At 54.0% G+C, this 9,415-nt stretch overlaps 1 protein-coding gene across 2 annotated transcripts in view; it reads left to right on the forward strand.

The window, feature by feature from the left end:
* Positions 1–8,852, forward strand: part of Vac14 (VAC14 component of PIKFYVE complex) — a 101,183-nt gene extending 92,331 nt beyond the window's left edge. The window contains 4 exon segments of one of the 2 annotated variants that reach the window (NM_177930.3): positions 89–207; positions 1,320–1,399; positions 3,982–4,132; positions 8,254–8,852. In NM_177930.3, coding sequence (NP_808791.1) covers positions 89–207; positions 1,320–1,399; positions 3,982–4,132; positions 8,254–8,416 — 513 coding nt within the window. In that variant the 3' untranslated portion in view covers positions 8,417–8,852. 2 annotated transcript variants of the gene reach the window in all.
* The last annotated feature ends 563 nt before the right edge of the window (positions 8,853–9,415 follow it).

The following is a 9,415-nucleotide window of genomic DNA, read 5'->3' on the forward strand; positions in this document are numbered from 1 at the left end:
CTTGCGCTTCCTAGGCAAGTGCTCTACCACTGAGCTAAATCCCCAACCCCAGAAGCCAACCCTTCTAACTGCTTTACCTCTCTCTCAGGAAAGCCAGAACCTCTTCTGCTGCCTGTACCGCTCCTGGTGCCACAACCCAGTCACCACCGTATCCCTCTGCTTCCTCACCCAGAATTACCGCCATGCCTATGACCTCATCCAGAAGTTGTATCCTCTTGTTGTCATCCCCCAGGGAGGGCCAAGAATGACCCTGCTACCATTTTCCTGTACCTACCTTCCAGGGCCTGGGATATCACCAAGGCCTCCCACCAGGAGTGCTGTGGGCTGTGGTGTGTTCAGGAAGGAGCTGTTAACTGCTCCTTCTAGAGGGCCCCTTTAGACCTCCTGCTGCAAAAACTCAGGAGTGGAGACTGGCTGAGGTTTGGCCCACCTCCTCCCTTAGGAAGACAGGTACTCAATTTCCTGTATCTCCTGCTAGCCCCTCCTCCTACTCTCTCTTCCTTTCTTTCTCTCTCTCTCTCTCTCTCTCTCTCTCTCTCTCTCTCTCTCTCTCTCTCTGGATAGAAGAGGCTTTGGTATAGAATATGCTGGGGAAACCTACAGGACTGTCTCACAGGTCTGAACTTTGGAAACTTCAAGAAGGACCAGGAGCCCACCACCCATACACAGGATGCATAATGGCCTGCCTCACCAAAAGGCATCCATAATCAGAATACTTTTTAATCTATTGCCGGGAATCAGAACAGCCTCGTCTTTGAACATGTTTTATGACCTAGAATCAGAACAGTGTTCGGGAAGTAAGACTTACTTCCTGCTGTGATGACGTAGAAATTAAGGCCATGAAGGGTCAAGTGTTCTTGCATGGCACCCTTCCACAGTCTAAGTCTGCTCTTCTCGGCCACTTGTGTGACCCAGAAACTAAGAGCCCACTGGCCAGTTCTAAGCTTCCCTGGCCTGCTAATGAGCTGTCCTCTCAGGCAGAAACCAGGAGCCTCTCCTGCCCAGATGCAGGGTCACAGTAAGTGGCTTCCTGGGACCAGGTAGGCAGAGACCCCTTCAGGAGCAGAACCCAAACACCCGTGCAAAAGGAACAGCTGAGCCACGCCCCATTTAGAGGGACAGGAAGAGATTGGATGTGTGTCTGTCATGTGCTGAATCCCACTTTGAAAGACCCAGACTGTGCACTGGAAACTAGGTCTGGGGAAGGGACACATGGAATGCTGAGCCCAAGCTCAGGTGGACTCCCTGGAGTTCATCCTTCACCACTCCTTGGGCAAAGACACTCCCAGTAAGGAGACTTTCCTTGACTGCCCACTCAGTGGGGACCTGGAAGTCACAGTGGATTTCCTCACAGAGGTGGACAAACTGGTGCAGCTAATCGAGTGCCCCATCTTTACATGTAAGATCCTGTCAGGGCCGTAGACCTACCATGGCCTTCAGCTGGCCTGGAGGCAGGGGGAGGTATGGAGCCAATTTCAGATACCACTTTTAACTGAGCTTGGAGAGAAAAAGAGGGCAGTGACCCCAGGAGTCTTCTCGAATGTCAAGACTATAATATCAGAGAAGGTGGTGATCGGTGATAAGGGGCCGCCTGGAATGGGATGTGGTGCATGGCCTCAGAACTTAGTTCTGTCCATTTCCTCAAAATGGGTCATATACACACAGACCAGTGCTGACATGAAACCCACCAGATTGTTAAAACCCGACCCTGCCCTGGGCTGTCCCTAGCTGCCCCTCCCCAGCCTGCTGCTCTGCCCTGACTCTCTGGGGTTGTAGGTATCCCTGCTTGCCCAGGAGCTGGCATGTGCCAGGAGCCAATGGGCGAGAGCTGCCTGGTGAGTAACACCCAGGCTAAACGTGCAAAAGCAGCGGCTGCCTGGGCAAGCACAGCTCTTGGCGCCTCCACACATGCAGCGCCTGCTCCCCAAAGCAGGCAGCTCTCCAGTTAACACACGTGTGTTTACAGTGTAGTGGAGAAGCCAGAGGCGGCCCTGGCTCTCGCCACCTTCCTAGCCTAGGTAGCTACCTAGGCCCTTGCTCCTTGTCAGCATCTCAGGCCTGAGTGAATCCTCTACCCTGGACCGGAAAACAAATGCGGGGCTCAGCTCCCCCACATTTAAAGGACCAGCTGCTCTAAGCAGCAGATGCTGCCTTGACTCAGACCCTGGAGACAGCAGGAGAAAGACCTCTTCTCAGCCTGTCCAGAGCATGCCCGGCCTAGCATTTCACTTCCCAAGAGCCTCACAGGGTAAAGGGACTCACTTGAAAGCAGGTCTAAGCGATCAAGAGGAAGCCCTGAGCAGCTCATCCTCAGGTATAAAATGGAGAAGGCGCTGACAACACAGACGCTAAACAAGCCAAGCTTCCTCGAGGCCCAGCGGAAGAAAGAACTGGAGTGGCTCAGGCTTCTCCACAACTGTGTGCAGGTGAACGGCTGCCTGCCTGGGCAGTGGAGACGCACACCTGTAATCCCAGCTCCCAGAAGCAGAGACAGGCAGATCTTTGAGTTTGAGGCTAGCATGGTCTACAGAACGAGTTCCAAGACAACCAAGGCTACACAGAGAAACCTTATCTTGAACAACAAAACAGTTCCCTGTGCACACACCTTGCAGACCAGCTCTTCGTACCCCGGCAGGTGTCTCTCCTCGTCCCTTCCTCTGGCTGAGCATCCTCCAGTGCAGCCTACCTGGAGCCAGCAGCCAGTCTCGCCAGCCCTGGGCTTCTGAGCACCCAGCTACAAATCAGGGCTCCACAAGCTCTTCGGTTTGATTGCTTTGCTTGAGTGTCTCCCAGAACTCTAGGAAACACCATCGTTGCTTCTCATAAGAGACACTACAGTGGAAATGGAGGAAAGGAGAGCGCTTCTAACCCGATCCTAGGTTTTTATGGGAGCTTCATTATTTAAGCATGGTTGGTTTACCTTGGCCATTGACGATCAGCTCAACCTTCAGCTCCTTAGCATGAAAGACTTTGCTTTAGAGACTGAGGATTATAGGAGTTCTGTGCTAGGAAACTTGGATGAATCTCAGATATGTATTTTATAGTATCATGGTGCCATGACTTCTGCCTCTTGGGATAGAAGAGGCATTAAGAGGCCACCCAGTCCTCTGCTACCTGGCCCCAGGGCCTGACTGCTCAGGCTCCAGCATCCTCCCAGACTCTATTTCCTACTGAGAGGCAACCAGTCTCCAAGACTCAAGTCTACTCTCTGAACTGTGTGCCTCAGTGTCTACAAATATCTCCCAGACTAAGATGTGGGCAGAGCAGTCCTACAGAGGCTCAGGAGGGAAAGGGGAGCCTCTCTCCAATCTGGTCTCCCTGTCAGGTCTCAGATAGGCTTAGCCACCTTGAGGTGCAGCCAGCCAGTAGCAGGTCCAGACTCCTAGGATTGACATAGATGCTGGGCAGAGAGTGTCCCTGCCCTTGAAGGGGCGAGGTCTAAGTTAGATATCCAGATCACCTCCTGGACACTCTGGGCTTTGGTGTGCGCCTCACTACACACAAAGGCATTTTCCCATCTGCCCTCCCTTAGCAAAGCCCTAATCCACGCTTTCTCTCTAGCTCATCCTATTTATAGCTCACGTGCTGGCACGTGCAGCGCCAACTGGGGAATCTGTTACTCTACAAGCCCCCAGCCCCCAGCCCTCATTATAAGGAAGCAGCTGAGCCTAGGGAAGGTAGGCTTAGCCCAACAGCAGGTTTGGGGGTCTTAGGCTGAGGGGGCTGCTAGATAGGTCAGTCAAATGGGTGGGTAGGGAGAAATTGGGTCATGGAAATGGCTAAAGTTCTCTGAGAGAAGGGGCCCAGGCCTGGCTGCCTGTGGAGGAGCAACTGCTTAAATCTAAGGCAGGTTTGTCTTGACCTAGCAGTGCTAGGTCCAGGGTGCTTCCAGGTCTTTCCAGGTAGTGCAACAGGAGGTCTGGGCTAGTGTATTCTAGCACAGGGCCAGGACCCCGACCCTTGACTTCTGCCCTACTGCAGATCTCCGCCTGCAGCTGCTGGACGTGAAGAACAACCCGTACCTGATGAAGGCCCTGTACGGCCTGCTCATGCTGCTGCCCCAGAGCAGTGCCTTCCAGCTGCTCTCCCACCGGCTCCAGTGTGTGCCCAACCCTGAGCTGCTGCAGACCGAGTGAGTGCTGGGCCCCAGCGCTGCCCTCGGCCTCCAGGCCTATTCCATGGAGAGCCAAGGGGCTTGCTGAGGTGCTCTACCCCCATACCTTACCCCTTTGTCGTTTAACCCTGTTCACTCCACAACTACCTTTCTTCTATCCTCATATCCACGGCAGATCCCAAGGTGGAGGTTATGGGAGTGTTTAAAAGGCAGAAATATATAGCCATGCTTTCCCAAGCAGGCTGGGGGAGCTTAGAGAGACCAGGCCTAAGTTTTGAAACCTTTGCCCAGCAGAAGTCCCTGGAGAGAGGAGCTCCAGGTACGAAGAATAAGTGGAAGCCCAGACAGCCAGATAGAGCCCAGTGTTGGGCACCTCACAGGCTTAGATACCTTGCTAGTCCATTCTATGAGATGCTCAAGCTTGGCCCTCTGAGAGCTCTGGCATCATCAGGACCTGCCCACCATCATTCCAGAGGAATAGGAAACCAGTGCACCTGCTGCTCTCCTCTGCTAGGGTCCTGCTCTCAGGACAAACATGGCTGAGTTGCCCCGCCTGGCACCCTCTGGGCAAGGGGTTCCAAGCTCCCACCCTGAACCCTCTGCTGGCCCTGGCCCCACAGCCTGTTGGGCTGTGTCTATATTTGGTAACCCTTGGAGGCTTTGCCTCATCCACAGGCATTTGGCATCAGAGATGGAAAATTTCACTTGTCAGGTCACCATGGAAACAAGCAGAGCCACTGAGAAGATTTACGCTGAATGGAGTGCACCCAGCTTGCATCAGCTGCCCTGTGTGTCTAGAATTCCCTCCTAGGCCATTGGAGCCACTCAGCAGGCCTGGCGCCTTTCTGCAGCGAAGGCCTCAGGCATTTGCCCTTCGGGTAGACGCAGACAGCCTCAGGATAAGGCTGATGCACTCAGGTCTCTGGTGACCTGTGTCCTCCAGACCTGCCTGATAGGTTGTCCCTGCCCAGTCCACCCCTCCCTTCCCCTTTCCCAGTCAGCTGTGTCTCATCAGCTCTGGGGGGTCAACCAAGTGAACTCTGAAATCTTTGGTGGGCTAAGTATACCCCAGGTTCAGGGACACCACAGTGGGGTTGGGCTAGTGTCTAGGTCCCTCCCAAATGGACATCTCCTTCTGAGAGTAGAAAGATCTTAAGGTGACAGTATGTCTCCTCATCCTGACTTCTACAGTGACCCTACAATATCCAGGTAGGACTGACAAGAAGGAAGAAGGGAGAAGGCAGCAGGAAGAGTACTGCCCTGGGGCAGGCCTCAGGCCAGGCCAGGCCCAAACCCTGCTACTCTTGAGCCCAAGGAATGACTCTTCTATGTAAAAGACTCTAATGTGGGTCAGTGAATGGTTTCAAGCCTAGAATGGAATCTGGGCTGAGTTCTCCATAACTTTGCTGGGTGGCCTCAGGCAGATTTCCATACCCTCTCTGGGCTCCAAATTTCTTGGTAGATGCATATGTGTACTAAATGGGCAGGAGGTGTTGGGGTAGCCTTCGAACTTGTACAGGGGCCTGGGAAAGTTGAATGTAGACACGGGCATGGATACAGTAGATGGGAAGGACATCAGACAGCTGGAGGAGGAGTCAGGTTGCAGGGTTGGGGTGGGAAGGGGCTGTGAGTAGCCCCAGCCCAGGTTGGGGCAGGCAGCCGGCCTACAACCAGAACAGCCAGGGAGGTTCACACTCACTGCCCACTCTCCCTGCATTCTCACCAAGGGCTGGGGCCGTAGGCCACTCTCAGGCTTTCTGACCGTCCTGGTGAGATAAGAAAGATCCTCTGAAAGAAAAGCTAGTGCCAGGTGGATGGGTAGGACAGCAGGGGACAGTGCTAGCTCTAGATTTGTGAATCACCATCTACCCTGCTGCCGGGCATCCCTGTTACCCTGTACCTGAGCACTGTGGGGAAGGTCGTGTGTGACATGGTGGGTAAGACGGTGAAGAGGGCAGGAGAATCATCATCCAAGGTGCTCTTGGCTATAAAGGCAAGCAAGCAGCAAGGCTACTTGTGACAGCTAGGAAGGACCCCCTGCCGTGGAGGAGTCCAGAGAGCGAGATACAGCTGTTTCCCCAGGCTCCAGTCTGCCTATCTTTTTGTTCCAGCTTGCTTTCTCTTTCTGTGGCAAAACACTAACCAAAAGCAACTTGGAAAGAAAGGGTTTATTTCACCTTATGCTTCCAGGTAATAGTCCAGTCACTGAGGGAAGTCAGGGCAGGACTGAAGCAAAGACCACTATAGCTTACTTTTTGCTCTGTATGGTTTGTTTTGCTTGCTTGGTTGCTTGTACAACCCAGAACCACCTGCCCATGGGTAGCACCACCCACATCAATCATTAATCAAAAAATGTCCCACATGCATACCTACAATGGCTAGTCTGCTGGAGCCAGTTCCTTAATTGAGGTTCCCTCTTCCCAAGTAACTCATTTGTGCCGAGTTGACCAAACTAAGGAGAACATTCCTCAATTCCTCATAATAGTCCCTGCTCTTTTTATCCCCCCATTTGCTAATGGTGTTGTTATGACAGTGTGTAGACTTATGGGCACACATCCCACCCTATCCCCAGTGTCATCTCTGTGGTCTTGAATCTCACTCCTGCCCCAGACTAAGTGGCTTGGATAACGGCTAGACACACCCTGGACCTAGGACTGCCTGCGCTAGGTCCCTCTGCCCCTCAGGAGTCTGGTTGTTCTCCAGGACAGAGGCTCTACCAACAGCTGCTGGGCCAGAGGCCCCTCCCCTCATCCAGGGAGTCAGACAGGGGCAGAAGCCCCCAAATGACAGCCAAGTGGGCATCACCAGGCCACTTTCACTCTTTAGCCAACAGTGACCAAGCCTGGCTCAGGAGGCAGTGGCTCAAGGCCCAGGAAAACGTTGGCCACAGATGCTAAGATGTTTCAGGCAGTGTGTGTCATCCCCGAAAGAGAGGAAAGGAGCAGTGTGGGCCAGGGTGTGGGAGGTAGACTCAGGTTCCCAAAGTTGCATCTGGGAGCAGTTATGCCCTCGTCCTGGTCTGAAGCTCAACAGGCCACAGCAATGCCTTCAGGCTTAAAGCCATTGGCTTTTCTCACTTAGCCAGCCTCACTGGGGAAGGTGCCATTGTGGGAGCTCTGTTGTGTCTCCCTACTCAAGGTAGAGGAGCCAGGTGTACCAGGCCTTGGGCTGCCTGCTCTCAGAGTCATAGAGCTGTATGTAGCTGTCCATCTCATACCTGAGCTGGGGCTGGACACCAGGCAACTCAGGCCATGACTTGTCTCCTGTGGCAACCTCTTTTACAGACTAGAAAGGAGTTTTGTGCCGTCAGCACCAACCAGGCTGGGGCCTCTTCACCAACCCCAAGGTCCCAGAGAGTCTGCTTAGCTGAGTGGGTCACAGTCTTCATGAAACCCTTTGCCAGGGCCTCTAAGCCAGTGAGCCAGAAAGGAGTGTGGAAAACAGAAAAAGTTTATGCTGGAGGGACCATTGGGAATGGGTCAGGGACCTGAGTGGCAAGCTAAGCCCAGCTGATGGGAGGCAACAGGATTGGTCCATCAGTTGGGAGGACCATGTATGCTGTGGATGCACTGCTCTGCAGAACAACTAAGAATGGCAGCAGCGGGTGGGTGGGTGCCCTCAGCATGGCCTGTGGTAAGACAAGCTCTTCTCTGGGAGCAGGTAGTGATCACAGGCCTTGGGACCTGAGGCCTGCCAAGTTATGAGTCCAACAGAGAGACTTCACTGATCCCAGCTGTCTGCAATCCCAGCCATACCACAGAGAAAAGGCTGGGCTGCCCCCTCCCCCTTCTCCCCAGACCCTGTTCCAGGCCCCAGCTGCCTTCCTGGCTGGCTGCTAGCCCTGGCTCTTACCCCAAAGGGAGCCACTGGTAAACAGGAAATGCTTCCCCATGCAATGCCTGCTCTGGGCGGGCGGGCGGGCGGGCGCCATCAACAGCCCACAGGCTGAGAGACATCCAAGCAGGGTCGGCTGTTCCCACCAGCTGCAGGAAAGGGGGTGGACATGGGACCCTAAGCACTATGGGTCTGGCTGCTGGGAAGATGTTACTGGGCAGGGACCCACAGATGCCCAGAGGCTGAATCCCACCAGTACCTACCATGATGCAGACACTGACTCTGACTTCTGTCCATCTTCCCAGAGACTGTCTAAAAGCTGCCCCCAAGTCCCAGAAAGGTGACTCGCCCAGCATCGACTACACAGAGCTGCTGCAGCACTTTGAAAAAGTCCAGAAACAGCACCTGGAAGTAAGACACCAGCGCAGTGGACGTGGGGATCACCTGGACCGCAGAGTTGTCCTCTGATGTGCCTAGCATGGAAAAGGGCCCTAGTGGCCTAAGAAGTACTCAGGGTCTCTAGGCTGAGGCCACAAGGAGCCTGAGAACCTGCCTCCAGTAGGGCTGGACCTGACCACCAGTCCAGGGTAGGGAGGGGGACAGTCTTGGCTCTGTCAGCCCCAGCTCTTCCCAGCAGAGCACTTGGACCCCAGCACTGTCAGCTACACCCTGGCTTGGGATCGATGGCTTCTCTCCTGATTTGGACCACAGCCTTAGGATCCAGAAGCAGCCTCTTTCTAATCCCTGTCTGTGAGAAGAGCTTGACCTTGTCCCCGGCCCCAGAGCACTGTCATGGTGTGTATGCATATGCACATCTGTGCAGATAATGCACACAGGCCAGCACAAAGACCTCTACAGAATGATGTTCACCCCTGCCCCAATAAAGAAATGACAGAATCCTTAACTACGCCTGCCTGCTCCTTCTCTGCTAGCACCTATTCCTAGCCTGATGCTGCAGCTACCCTGGGGCCTCACCTGTCCTGGAAAGCCAGCTTCATTCTGGGCCCTGATGGGGGTGTGAGTCCAGGGCTCAATTCTTCCCAGGACCAGCACCTTCCTCCTGACCTTACTCTCATTCCTTAATCCTGCTTTCTGATTCCCTGTGCGATGTGCATGTCCCCATAAGCAGGAATGGCACAGCAGGACACTGAGCAGTAGGAGGAAATAAGGCAAAGATAGATGCCCCAATCCTTGACTTAGCTCAAAGAACCTCTGTGGCTGTCACCTGGCTTTGGGCTCTGGTGAACCCCTAATTGCCTGCTGCGGCTCTTTAGTTGCCAGGAGCTTGTACTTCTTTCCCCTGGAGCCCTAACTGTGTGTCCCCCATGAGAATAGGTTTACCTGGAGTCTCCTGGACGACAGCAGTACTTGCCCTCTCCCACGTGCACATTGCGTGCATCCCCACACATTACACTCAGCAGGTTGAACACGGACCACTACTCACGAGGAAGTTGGGCCGGGACACCA

Source organism: Rattus norvegicus, chromosome 19, assembly GCF_021556685.1.
Source record: "Rattus norvegicus strain SHRSP/BbbUtx chromosome 19, alternate assembly SHRSP_T2T, whole genome shotgun sequence".
Classification (NCBI taxonomy): domain Eukaryota; kingdom Metazoa; phylum Chordata; class Mammalia; order Rodentia; family Muridae; genus Rattus; species Rattus norvegicus.